The sequence below is a fragment of the Macadamia integrifolia genome, chromosome 3 (assembly GCF_013358625.1).
Source record: "Macadamia integrifolia cultivar HAES 741 chromosome 3, SCU_Mint_v3, whole genome shotgun sequence".
NCBI classification, from domain to species: Eukaryota; Viridiplantae; Streptophyta; class Magnoliopsida; order Proteales; family Proteaceae; genus Macadamia; species Macadamia integrifolia.
This window is the reverse complement of record NC_056559.1, coordinates 28,051,312-28,065,380: the sequence shown is the minus strand read 5'-3', so window position 1 is coordinate 28,065,380 and position 14,069 is coordinate 28,051,312. Positions and strand designations below refer to the sequence as shown.

Below are 14,069 nucleotides of genomic sequence, written 5' to 3'. Positions count from 1 at the left end.
AGTCGCCTTGTGGCTAGTTTTTACCCACAAGATATACCAAGGGAGTTGCATGGGTTAGGTAAGCATTATTGCAGAGGGTACCAATCAAAGATACCCCGAGATAGGTATGTATATGAAGGGATGGGAAAGCATTAATATCCAAATTCATATCAGACCTAGTATATCCATTGTGTTGTCCAAATCTAATTCAACGTTTGAAGAATATTTCATTTGTGTATACAAGTCTGTATCTTCCATGGGTCAACACAAACGCACAACCGGCATCCAACGCTGAACCACATGTTTAAAATATACTGTGGAGGTTATTTTTTCTCTATGCTTCCATCTAGTACTTACTCTATTAAGTTGGCTTAATGCAATAAAATTTATCCAATTCAAAATATATAGTAGAGATTTTTTTTTTTTTGGTGAGAGCATATGTTGGATTTTGATAATATATTTTAGTCTTACTGCCCGGTCAGATTTCTCTAACTTGTCATCTATGCATTTCTCAACTATTTGCCATTGGAGAGTCTCGCCCCTTGGCCGCCTCTAACAAGGAAGTCTTACATTTGACGCAACCACTAGTAGTATTATGTGATTCCGTTTGGACCAGTGCATCCGTACAACATTCTAGACCATTAGATTTGAGCAATTAGAGGAAAAAAAAAAAAAAAAAAAGATAGAAAGAAAGAGCGACAAAACTACAAGAATGGTGATTGGACACCCGATCCAATCACATAAAGGAAAATGGGCATTTAAATCATTTATGACGATATATGGCTTGGGTAGGCATTATTTGAAATGAAATACGACATGCAAGGATTGATTAAATAAATAAATAATTGGTTAAAATAGAATCAAAAAGAGGTTAAACATCAAACATTCAAGCCCACTGCCAAAAATATATAAGAAAATTCAGTTTTTTTTTTTTTTTTTTTTTTACTTGCGTATTTTTAAGTTTTCCCTTTGTCTTATTCTTAAAAATTATTATTTAACATAGGAGTAAAAAAGGATTTTCAAAAAGTTCAAAGTCATTCGATACAGTATTTAATATAGGACTGAGTTTTCATAAGGCCACGGTAAATGGGCATCTATTTTTCTACTAAAAAAAAAAAAGGGCATCCGTTCTTCGTGAGCCATTGAAACCGTGCAATAGGGGGAGAGATATGGGGAGAGGGGGGTCAAATCAGAACCATCTAATCTTTCACTGAGCAGTGAAAGAAAATTACCTTTTAACGCAGATTTTATTTGCAAGCCATTTTTATCAGTTAATTATATAACTTTTAAAATAAAACAAAGAGTAAAAAGACTAAGATAAACAATCTTGTTGTAACTAACCTTCGTTATGACATAAAATATGATGTTCAGTTTTTTTCTAAGCCTTTTCATGAAATTAGAAAAAGGGACGGAAAAAAAAAAAAAGTAAAAGGGACTCACATATATAATTTTTCCACAGGGAAGGGATTCACTTTCTTTTTGTCGCATGAAAAAACGGTAAGTTAACAGGCCAAAGGCTTGACTATTCCCCAAGTCCATCCGATCCTGTAATCACTGGATCGAGCCGTTAACTAAAAAAATTCAATTAATCCCGTTGTGAGTGATTTAAAAGGTGCTGCCAAGGTGATTCGAAACTAGTTCATATGTATTCCGAGGTGTCATGACTCTGATCAAATCACTGTTAGACCAATCCCTTGGGGTTTACCCACTGAATTGATTGAATCATTTGATTTGCCATTCGTGATTGATTTTTGAGGTTTCTTCAGCTGAGAAGAGATATAGTTGGTTGGAACTATTACTACGTTTTTGTCAATGTGGAGCCATGGATGAATTCCCTGCCCTGGCACTCCCTCGGACCGTAGCATCTCCCCACCTAACCCAAACAAGTAGTCCACTGGCCTCCTCGTGGTATGCCATTCAGTATGGACCATCGGATCTGATCAATTAACAAAAAAGAAAGCAACAAGAATACAAAGAGTGGTTAAGCCTATGTTTGGTTGTAAGGAGAATAAAAGGGAATGGAAGTGAAATTTTCATACTTAAAAAAGAAATATATGTAATCATTACCCATGTGACTTTACCATTAACTTCAAATCATTCCATATTTGATTATAAAATTTACTTTGCATCCAAAACCCTTTGTTATAATATGTAAAATAAAAATTATATGTAAAATACATTATTATTAAGAAAAAAGGACAGGCATGCTAGCAGGATACCTAGGTATCAGGTATGCCAGCAAGTATTGACTGTTGGATTAGAAGGGTCAAATCTACACCGTTAGGTATTTGTTGTCTTACCTAAGCTGCCCAGCCTTGACGCTCTACCGTAACTCTTCTTCTTCCTCATTATCTCCGACTTCCCCTCTCTCTTCCACAAATTCCGTCGCCCCCCATGTCCCTATCTCTGCTTCTCCTTCACTGTCGAGGAAAGCTTCTCAAACTGAATTGGATCTAACGTATGACCATATGAGAAAGAAAGAAGAAGATCGGATTCACCACTGCTATCGGAATTGAAGAAAAAGAAAACTTCCGAGAGGGTTTTAGTTTTATACTTACTGTGGTCGAAGAAATCCATTGTAGTATCAATGGAAAAGGCCTGAAATGTTGTGATTTGCAGAAGGCACGGCAAAATAAATGCCGATCGGAGCAGCGGAGAAGGAAATTGGAAGAATTTTTTAGTCCTCAAGTCGGGAGAAGAGGAGATAGAAGGGCATGAAAGGATAGGCTAAATCTCACCGGATTCCTATAATTTGGGTGGAGATCTTGTTCTGTGTTGTCCGATTTGGATCCATTTTCATTATCTTTCAATCGATCCCTCCCCCTCGATCCTTGATTTCATGGGAAAAATCTGTTGCTCTTTCATTTTATTTATTTATTTTTCCTGAAAATTACGTTAAATAAATGAACAAGAACAAGCAGACAAAGTTTGCCAACACAACAACATCCAAAAACAAAAAATATAACTCAAGGCCTCACAGCTCACTTAAAATTTAAAAACATCCTCCTACTTCTAAGCACTCCAAACATGGTGGTCACTTCTCCGACGAATTAGGCCCTCTCTTCTTCCCAAATCCAACAACAGTTGTGACGAAACGCCTGTTGTACTGCATCCTTTTGTGAGCCCTTCCCCTGGGCTTCTTCTTCTTGTCCTGCTTCGCCACCTTCGGCGTTTGTTCTCACTATGCTGGCACGAGTTAGAGATCCGTGAACCTTACCATGGTCGGTTACTCTTCGCGACCGCAACTACTACGACTTGTCCAGAGGATATTGTTCTGGACATTCAGGTGTAAAACGTTCTAATGATGCAGGGAGAGGGAGAGAGGTGGAAAGGTGATTCAGCTTCACCAGGTACCGATCAGTTGCAAACGGTAGCGGGAAGAGGGGAGAGGAAAGGTATAGCAACAGTGGAAAAAGGGTTTGTATATATTCTCTCCATCCAACGGTTTAATTTAAGTTGATCAAATCCTACGGTCAAAATTTTGCTAGCATTCTTAATTCCCAGGTACTACGCTAGCATACCTATCCCTCCCCTTATTATTAAATATGGTTATAAAATTAAGTAGTTTATACAATCAAATGGGGTAATGACTATAAACATTTCTTTTTAAAGTACGAAAATTTCATTTCCCTTCCCTTTAAGTTCCCATTGGAACCAAACAGAGCCCAAGGGAAATTTCCAAATGGGCATCTAAAGCATTTATGACAATACATGTCAGGTGACTACGCATTATAGCAAAGCGTACACTTACACACTTTAAGGTAGGGATGTAATTAAATAAAGGAAGGGAAAGGGCTCCTCTACTACACGATAGAGGCGGCAGCTCAGATCCGACACCTTAGATCTAGGATGTAGATACTAGTCCAGGGCAAGACTTAGCCTCAGACTCTACCCCCACGTGGGCCGATAGTCCTTATCAGAATCCAAAGGAATTATGGGCCCATACGATTCCTTTATGAGCCCAACTTGTTATCAAATGTCTGATTCACCCGATGGACCAAGTTGGTTTGAAAACATCAAAGGAGCAAGTGAAACAAAAATAACAATGAAGAATATTAAGAGCCCGTTTGGTATTGTTCATAAAAAACGTTTCTAGAGTTTTTTCGTGTTAATAGAACCAAAAAAGGCAAAAAACCGCTTGGTAAATTAAAGCTCCGTTTCTGTTTTTTTGAAACTCAAAGTGTATAAAAAACAAAAAACCCTCGATTTGACGAAACACCGAGAGGCTGTTCTGTCGGTGGTGTTTCGTTTCAAATTAATATACTTGAAACGTTCGTTCCCGACAGTCCGCGACAGAGAGAGGAGAGCAGAGAGCAGAGAGCAGAGAGGAGAGAAGAGAGAACCCAGCTCGTGACCCCTTCCGAAATCTACATCTCAGGTAACTTCTTCGCCTCTTCTCCTTCTTCTCCTTCTTCTTCTTCGTCTCTTCTTTTCTTCTTCTATTCAACCTCTTCTTCTTCTTCATCTATGGTAATCACAGTGAGGTATTGGAACAAATTTAGGGGTTTTTTGGACCACCTGATTGACTCTAGATTCCAGAGATAGAGATCGATAAAGCTTCACAAAGTTTTGGTTTCGAATATATTTTGGAACTCGCATAGAGAGAGGAGAGAAGAAGAAACAGGAGCCTTACCCCCTTGTGAAATCTCCTGTGCAGGTAACTTCGATTTCGGCTCCTTCTTCTCCTTCTTCTTTTTCATCTCTTCTAACCTCTTTCTTCTTCTAATCTAACCTCTTCTCCTTCTTCTTCATATATTGTAATCACAGAGCAGGTATTGGGAGCCTCTGTTGATTATTTCACTAGAGTTTGGTTACAACCTACAGGTATTAGCATTTCGATCTTGCAGAGCCTCTGTTGATTATTTCACTATTATTAGCATCTTAACCCAGCACTGTTAGTGAAGCGTAGTGGGTTGGTTCTGTTTGTCATTGAGATGGGTTTTGGGTTGTATTGGAGATATTCTCATTAATTCTTAGCTCTATTACTTCTCATCTTAACACAGTAGGTGTATTAATTCTTAGCTCTCCCTTCTATTACTTCAGTTCTTGGATTTTTTTGTTTCCCTACCGAGATCTAAGGCTCTGATTACCTTCCATTCATACACCCACAGTGTAAATGCCAAGAGCCCCTTTGCTGATTGCAAATTGCAGATTGCAGATTGCAGATTGCAGATTGGAGATTGGATACTATGCACACCCAAGTTCATGGGTCGTATTGTTGATTCTAATGAAGAAAGATGTGTTAAAAGGGAACCAATTGTAAAGGAGAGGAAACGCTTGATGATAGTAGTAGGAGGGCCAGGGGATGACCTTACTAAGCTAGAAGTCTAGGGAAGGTGAGGGAATTTGAAAATTTGTATTTGGAGTAGCTTATCCAGCCTAAAATTTCATTCAAACAGACACTGGAAAGTGTTGTGTCAGTCACTGTTTTCCAAGATGCAATTTCATAGTTGGGAATTTGATCCTAGAGTGTGATTCTTCTCAGTGAGTCAGCTCAATACCCTCAAGGTAATTCACATCCAACCATAATACATCTTGTGTCAGCTACCATTTGAAAAGATAAAAAGGGAGGTTTTGAACACCAACTACAATAAACCTTCCTACTTCTTGTGATGGTAGAGTAGTTTGTTCAGACCCTTTTTCTTTACTCAGATAATTTTGGAGCAGGCTACAGAACACATTCCCTTGCCCTTCTAAAACCTGCATCTGCCAAGGACTAACCACTGTCCACTGGCCCACCAAAACATAAAAAGAAGAGAGAGATTTGTCATATGTGAGATTCCTTAACCAAGTAATATGTACATCACTTCTGATGTTTTTATGAATAAGATTAGTTGATATATCCCATCACTATTTTTAAGATATAATGTCAACAAGATGCTTGTTTCATAGTTTCAGTGAAAATGCATGAACAGTTTGATCTGTTTATAGTTACTCAATTTAGTGTAAAGTTCTTAGGTATGAAAGAGATTCAATGCAAACTTAGCCTCTTCCTGAACTACTCTCAGTGTCTTCTGCACAGATGCTGTATGAAGGTTACATGTCTTCTGTCTGTGACTGTAGCTTTTTGTAAAAAAATAATGGACTGCTAGTTTAATAAAAGACTTGGATTCTCCTTGCATTACAATGACTCCATATACCCAGTTTCTCAGTCTTATGACTCACAGTGGAACTTGTTCATAGGAAAATAAAAAATTAAAAAAGACAAAAGGCTTCCTCTCACATAACTATAGAATTCCACAACCAGTTAAATATTCAACATCAAAGAATGTGAAATCTCCACAGTATGTCAAACAAAAGGAAAACTATTCTAGTTGTTGGTTGACTTGGATTTCCTAATCCATCTTAACAACTTTATTGAACAAGAAAAACAAAAAAGACCATTTACAATGGGCCCATTGGAACAATCTTAAGTGCATCACCCTCAAGCTGTATCTATTGTCTCTTACAAATTTAACTCTAGAGGGGACAATCTTAAGTGCTCATTGATAGTGACAGTCTTACTTGATCTTGACTTCCTTTTCATTAATAAAATCTTATCTTCTTACTTGAAATTCAACTGTTGCATTTGTGAAATCTTCCATCTGCAAAAAACACAAATTATCTCCACATTATGTCAAACAGAGAGAAGGCTAAGGTTGGTAACAAAAGAAAAATATGCTGCCCCTACTTACAACACCCTGAGGAATTACTAAAACTATTTTGCCTTCCTTGAACAGTTTTCAGTATTTTTTGGTTTGCTATACACCAATGGCCTATTTCAGAGTAATAAATAGGGACCCAACTTCAACTTCCACTAACAGTTGTACAATTAACATTGATTGGTATTGAGACAAAATGACACCGACCAAAACCATGCCCTTTGTTTCTTTCCCTATGGCACATAAAGACACTCTTATAAGTAAATCACTGCCATGCTAGAGGTTGAAGTACAAGGACAACTTTATTGTTTTCCTATGCTTGATTTCTTTATTATTTTCCTATGCTTGATATCTTTGTTATTTTCCTATGCTTGATTTCTTTGTTACCTTGCTTGGTTTTATTGGTCTTTCCATTATCTCTCTCCAAGATAATCTTTGTTATTTCTTTTTTTAGTGTTCAGTCTTTTTTTGTCCCAGTATGCTAACTTTTACGCTAACTTATAATGTCTAGCTATTATGTCTGGAAGTAGTATCCCTGCCGTTAAGTGGTCAGAATTTGAGACCACTGTTTTCATTGAAACAATGAAAGAAGCTATAAAAAATGGTCACAAATCCGGTAATTCATTTAACAAAATTGGATGGGAGAACATTACAAAGCAATTTCAACAGGCTTTAAATCATCCAGTTGGGAGAGAACAGTTACGCAATAAGATGAACAAGTTGAAACACGAGTATCAACAGTTCAAGAGACTGCTTGACACAACTGGATTTGGGTGGAACTCAATGACAAAAGCAATCACAGTTGATGATGAGTCCGTATGGGATAGGGCAATACAGGTACAATAGATTTCACTAGCTAGTTGAATTATTTAAAAATTATATTACAATGAGTAGTACATCTAAGTGATACAATTACTGCTTATGCAGGCAAATCCAGGTTGGTTGAAGTACAAGAAGTATGGACTAAACAATTGGTCAGATTTGAGCATGGTATTTGGGGATGCATATGCTAGAGGTAACTAGGGGTTGATAGTGCTCAAGATTTGGATGGCATCGAAGCTGTTAATACAGTTGATATTGAGCAAGTCTCTCACTCCCCCAGTACCCCGGTGCATAGAAGCATGACTGACCCCTTTCATGAGGATACTCATACTCCAACTCAGACCACCACAAAATGAAGTCTTGATAGGACACCTACGGGACGAAGAAAAAAGAGCGCCAATAAGAGAGATAACCACGTGAAGGACTTGTATGGGAAGTATTTATCCATGAAAATTGAGAAAGCATCCAGTACTTCTGTTACATCTCCTGTTCGTGGTGGGGTAGGTGCATCTTGTCCTCGAGATTTCAGTGTGAGTGCATGTGATGCGGTGATATCCTCCATACCGGATATATCAAAGGAGATATATTTGAAGGCCACCAGTCGTATGTGTACTGATCCTAGTTGGAGGGAGTTGTTTGTCTGTGCAGAGCCTGTGAAGAGAACTTGGCTTTTAGATGCCTTGCAGTAGTTGAGGTTGTGTTTGAATGCTACTTTTGATAATTTTGGATTCGAGACTCTACTTTTGATGTGTGTAATTTTACTTTTGGAGATACATTGCATGACTTGGCTTTTATTTCTTTTGTTTTTTTTTTCTATTATTGATGTGTGTAATGTTGAACATGTGTTTTGGGTTGAGACGATGTGTCATCGTGTTATGTTTTACAGTTATTTGTTTCCAATTGTGTAGTAATTGTTTATTTATGGCAGTTATGTCAAATGCATTATGTGAAACTTCTAGTGATGAAAAAGATACGATCATTCACATGGGAATGGAATTATTGAGTGAGGCTGTATATATTCGAAAACCATGTAGGGATAGTGTATTTCCAGGTGTTGTCATGATGCATGAGGTATTGAATGGGCATGCCAACAGATGCTATGAAGAGTTTAGGATGGAACGTCATGTCTTCCTTAACCTATGTGACTATGTTAAACATAGGGGGTGGTTGAAAGATACAACCAACATCCGAGTGGATGAACAGCTTGGAATGTTCCTATGGATTGTTGGGAAGGGTTCAAGTAATAGGGACACCCAAAATCATTTCAACCACTCAGGAGAAACAGTTAGTCGAACATTCAATGTTGTCTTGACTACAATGCAATGCCTGGCTAAGGAGAAAATCAGACCGTCAGACGTCAATATGATACCGATAGAGATTGCACAGAACCCAAAATACTATCATTTTTTCAAAGTAAATATGTTAATATGATACATGTTTGTAATTAAATATATGAATGTTTATATTCTTATATGTACTGGCCATTTAATTGTCAATATATGTCATAGCATTGTATTGGCGCCATAGATGGTACTCACATCCACGCGGTAATTCCAAGAGAGGATCAAATTCGATATAGGAATCAAATGCCCCCACTCATGATAGCAACTTGTGAAATTTGTGGGAAGAGTTGTGGTAAATATACAACCAAGTCGGGTAAAAATATTGGAAGAGAATTTTTCAAGTGTGAAGATTCATGTAATTTTTTCATGTGGGTGGATCAACTACATCTATGTAGATGTGATAAAGGCCAATGCAAAGTATGAACTGCGACGAAAGGTCCAAACAAGGGATAGTATTTCATATGTTGCCCAAATTCAACTGGGGTAATTTATTTCTACGATTGACCTATACCTATAGATAATTTATGATTTTTGTTTCATTCGATGTTAAATTTCAACGACCCTAATCACATCTACTATTATTTGATATAGGCTGATAACCGTGGTTGTGGTATGTTTGTATGGTTGAAAGATGAAACACATATCTCTACCATACAACATACATTATGTTCAGAAAGCTCAAGCTCAACATCAACATCATCCAGACCACCTTCCATTTCGAATGAGTACATGAAAGGATATCTGGAAGGGACACTTAAAGGATAAGAGTACCAAACAAATAAGATGAAAGACATCCTCCATACATTCAAGCCTTTAGACTTGGGAAAAAAGTGAAAATTTGGGGAATTATGTAATAATTAACTTGCACCTAGGCATTGTTAATACTGTATTTTATTCATCATTTGGAAACCATGTTTTTTTTAGTTGGTGTGTAATATTTTATTGTCCCAAAAGAATTTATATGCTTATAGTATTTTAGTGTTATTGTTGTAATTATTGACTTAAAAGAAAAGAAAAGAGAAAAAAAAAAAACCCGTTTCTGAAACAAGCATTACCAAAAGGCAGAACTGTCGTTTATTGGTTCTGAAACTGTTCTAAAAACAAATTCACCAAACAACCCTAAATCGTTTAAAAACGACGTTTTGACACAGAAACTGAAATTTCTGTTTCTGACACGAAACGGAGTTTCTAGAACAGAAACGATACCAAACGGAGCCTAAGTCTAATTTATTTCCGGTTTTTCTGTTCTACTTAAAATGTTTTGGTTTTTTTGCCATTCTCGAATGTTGACCTTTTTCACCATTCCATTGAAAACTCTGAAAATCATTTATTAATGACCGTTCCTTCAACTATATTCGTTCTTACCATGGTTTTAATAAGAACGTGTATCGGTCATCCTAAAATCGATATGGTGTCAATATAGATCGGTATCGGATCATTTGTATTGGATAAAAATAACCCTTATTTTCTTAAGGAAATTAATTTTTTTAATTATTTTAACCTTGGTCTGTACTCAATACCATTTAACTGATAATGGTATCGGCTAGATATCGGGATCAGAGACCTGCCAAATTGATACAATCGCCTGAACCAATCTGATACCGATATGGTTTTTTTTTTTTTTTTTTTTTTTTAATAATCTAGTGACAAGTATCCAAGCCAAAGTGTGGTGGGCCATACTGACTCCACAACAGGATAGACTAGGTTATACTGAGATTGAATGAGAATCATTCAATTTTCACCAAAAAGCAATGAAGAGCACTATTTACCCCATGTGATTGGTCCCAAGGAGGAACGAAGAGTCAAAACTTCGGAAATAAGAACCACATGCTTCGTGAGGTGAAGGTCTCTTACCAACTCTGCTACCCCTTGAGGTTCTTAATTAGAAGTTAGAAGTTGAAACCATGGTTCTTACATCAAAGACTTTACAAAAGGAGATCAACTATCTAGCTTCTGCAGAGCTTGGCACATCGATCTTAGCAAATAGCAATACAATTAATTTTTTTATTTTATTATTATTATTATTATTTCATATTCTGAGGGTTAGTTTATCGATAAATTTAGCTTTGAAGAGTGGAGAGAGGGAAAAATATCCTCTGCAGGGAGGCTAAGGAAAGGTGAGGTGTAGTGAAGCACAGAATTGCAACACGTGGTGGGGCCTGAGAAGCATCGCCCGAACCCAACCTATGCACGACCTATTTCAGTTGTAAGGAGCCGGAAACCAAACCTTCTTGCACACACCAAATCTTCCGTTGAAACTGCCACTCCTGAATGGGCCTGGGTCTGAGAATGGATCTCATTTTTTATCCTTGCAAAGCAAAAGTGTTCAGAAACGTACACAACTTCATAGCGCCTAGAGTTCCTCTCCATCCAAATAAAAACAGGAATCAGCACAAAACCCTTATTCCACACTACTTTAAACGACACTGATTTTGCTTGAAGCTTCCACCACGAGATCAACTGAACATCTCCTACAAAGTTTGGCCACAGCACACCAAAGCATTGACAAAACAAGTTCCAAAGCGATACTGCAAATCTACACTCATAAAATAAATGGGTTTTAGATTCCTTCGCCTTGCCACATAGATCACATCTAGAAAGCAATGGGATCCCCCTCCTTTTCAAGTTTTCGTCTACAGCCAACTTATTTCTGATCCATCTCCATCCGAAAACAGCTTGACGAGGTTGAATAGCAGACTGACACACCAAAAATGACCAACCCAACATAGCCGACCTCCTTCTACTGACCTCCCAAGCAGACTTTATTGTGAACACACCCACCGATGATGGACACCAAAGACACACATCCTCCATACCAGAAATATGGATAGACCTCACTTGCTCAAGAATTTCAGTCCTGAAGCCAGACACCACCTGAGGAAAATTCCACCTTGCATTTTGAATGAAATCTAAGACCTTTGCCAGTGTTCACGAAAATACCACCATTAGACATCAACCTTTCTTCAATAGAGGTTTGATCCAGCCACCTGTCCTTCCAAAAGTCTATTTTTTGACCACTACCTACTGTCCATTGCTTGTTTGAAGCCACAAAGTTCCAGACTTTCTTGATCCCTGGCCAAATTGAAGAAGAGATACGACCAGACTTCAAAGATCCATCAGCTTTGAGAAATCGAGCTCGAAAGAACTTACTCATGGAAGATTCATCATGCTTAATCTGCCAAGTCAACTTTGCTAGACAAGCAAAATTAACATCGGGCAGCCTACGAATACCCAATCCTCCTTCTTGTTTTGGTTTGCAGACATCGTCCCATTTCACCACAATTTTCTTTACCACCTCCAAATCACCAGACTAGATGAAGTTGCGCATCCACCTTTCCACCAATTTATAGAATGTTTTGGCCACCAATAAACTATAAAATTGTGGATAGGGATGCTAGAGACCCACGGAAGTATCAAAGAAGGACCCAGTGAGGGGCCAGGATGGAGGCCCAAGAGGACCACACCTTTCTTGGAAAACTGGAAAGAATATATAGTGGGGCTAATTGAGGTGCCTTTTTCTAGATGCACAAGGGGAACTTGATCCGCAAAGGCAATGACCAAGTCCCTAAGAAATCTCCAACATGGTTTTAAAACTTGGGATCAGTCTTGACTAATACTGATTCGGATAACTCAGTGTCAAAATATAACCAAAATCATTTATTGGAACCAGAATCAACCGTTTATGATCGAATCAAACCCCACCGTATAAAAATGACCCAATTGTGGTTTTGTAGGTCATTTCCCGGATTCGCTTCAATTCAGAATCGTAAAACAGATGGTTAGCTGCTACCAATGGTGTTACCTTATTAACATATTTCACCATTTAGATGTGCCTACCAAAAATAATAAAAAATAATATTTTTTAGTGGATTACTTCTATATTTGATTCTTTGTGTTTTGATGGGATACAAGTTATGAAATAACATATTTAATTATTGTCCGTATTCTTTACCAATAACAATTATAGATCCCATCCCATCATCTTCTTATTGCAAGTGTCTAACTTCAATTTCAATTCACGGAGGTAATAAGTCTTCTAAAATACCCACTGTCATGATCTCCACTTAAATCGCAGATGCATCTGGGCAACCCACGGGTGGGTATAGAATAAATAAGAAAACACACACACACACACACACACACACATACACACACACTCACACAATGCGTACAACAGGGTTCGATCCCATGACCTCCTCCCCTGGGTGCTGGCTCCACAAGCCGAAGCTACCACCACTAGGCTATCCGCTATCCTAGTGTTTGTAAAGTCTTCTAAAATTAACACTATAAACCACATGTAAACAAATTATAAATCGAATAAAAAAAACTGATAAAACCAAAATCGGGTAAAATTCGATTCTTAATTTAGCTATTATTAATGAAAAGGAATTGGTTTGAGACTCTATTATTATGTTTTTGTCCCGACTGGAGCATAGCATTTCCCCATGAGTCTACCACGAGTAGTCCGTAGGCTCCTTGTAATATTGTCCATTCCGTTTAGCTCAGCAAATCCCCAACATTTTGGACCATTGTGATTCAATATTCAATCTCTCTCTCTCTCTCTCTCCAAAAAAAAAAATCTCTCCCTTTCTCTCTTCATTAAGTTGGCACTATCCTAGAGCCCTTTCTTATATATAGTACTCAACCTAAAATTCAAATTTACCTTGATTTCTCCATTTGAATTTAGAAAAAAAAAATGGTTGCCTTAAATTAGATTCTTCTTTTAGGAAACTCAAATCAACCCGTTTAAGTGGCTCTACACCTAGACACAAATGAATACAAAAAAACTATGCTGCCCCATCCCGATTCCTCAGCACGGCCTCCCATTGGCCTATGCGCTGGTATGTCCACACAGTCGGTATTGTGCATTGTTGTTTGTTGTTATGAAATGATCATTCCTTTTGTATGATTGTTAATCTATTCCTTACCAAAATAAATAAATTAAATGAGTTTTCTAATTTATAGATCAATGATGCCTTGTTTTCTCAAGTCCAATTGATAATTTTTTTTTTTTTCCATCTCTTCACGAAGTCAGCTAAAGGATCCAATATGGACTCACATGGGTTTGTTTTTTCCATGGGAGGAAATTTCAATGAACCCAAAAGGAACCCCATATGGGTTTGTTTTTCCACAACGAAGTGTAACCCGAGTACAAGAAGACGTGAAGACAGGGTATAAGGGACGGGTATAAGGAGACGAGTGTGAAGTCAAAAAGGAAGTTTTCGATTAGAACGAAGATCCAACCTCGACCAGAGAAAAAGAATCACAGTCTCAATCATAGTCC

General features: G+C 37.7%; 1 protein-coding gene and 1 pseudogene across 1 annotated transcript; both read right to left on the bottom strand.

Moving 5' to 3' along the window:
- Nucleotides 1-2,998: 2,998 nt before the first annotated feature.
- LOC122074309 lies at nt 2,999-5,186 on the bottom strand (annotated as a pseudogene).
- A 5,783-nt stretch (nt 5,187-10,969) lies between these two features.
- Nucleotides 10,970-12,049, bottom strand: LOC122074308. Its single transcript, XM_042639138.1, has 3 exons — nt 12,017-12,049; nt 11,811-11,960; nt 10,970-11,701 (listed from the first exon to the last, which is right to left on the bottom strand). The coding sequence occupies exons 1-3, from the start codon at nt 12,047-12,049 to the stop codon at nt 10,970-10,972; spliced, it is 915 nt and encodes a 304-aa protein (XP_042495072.1).
- Nucleotides 12,050-14,069: the final 2,020 nt, after the last annotated feature.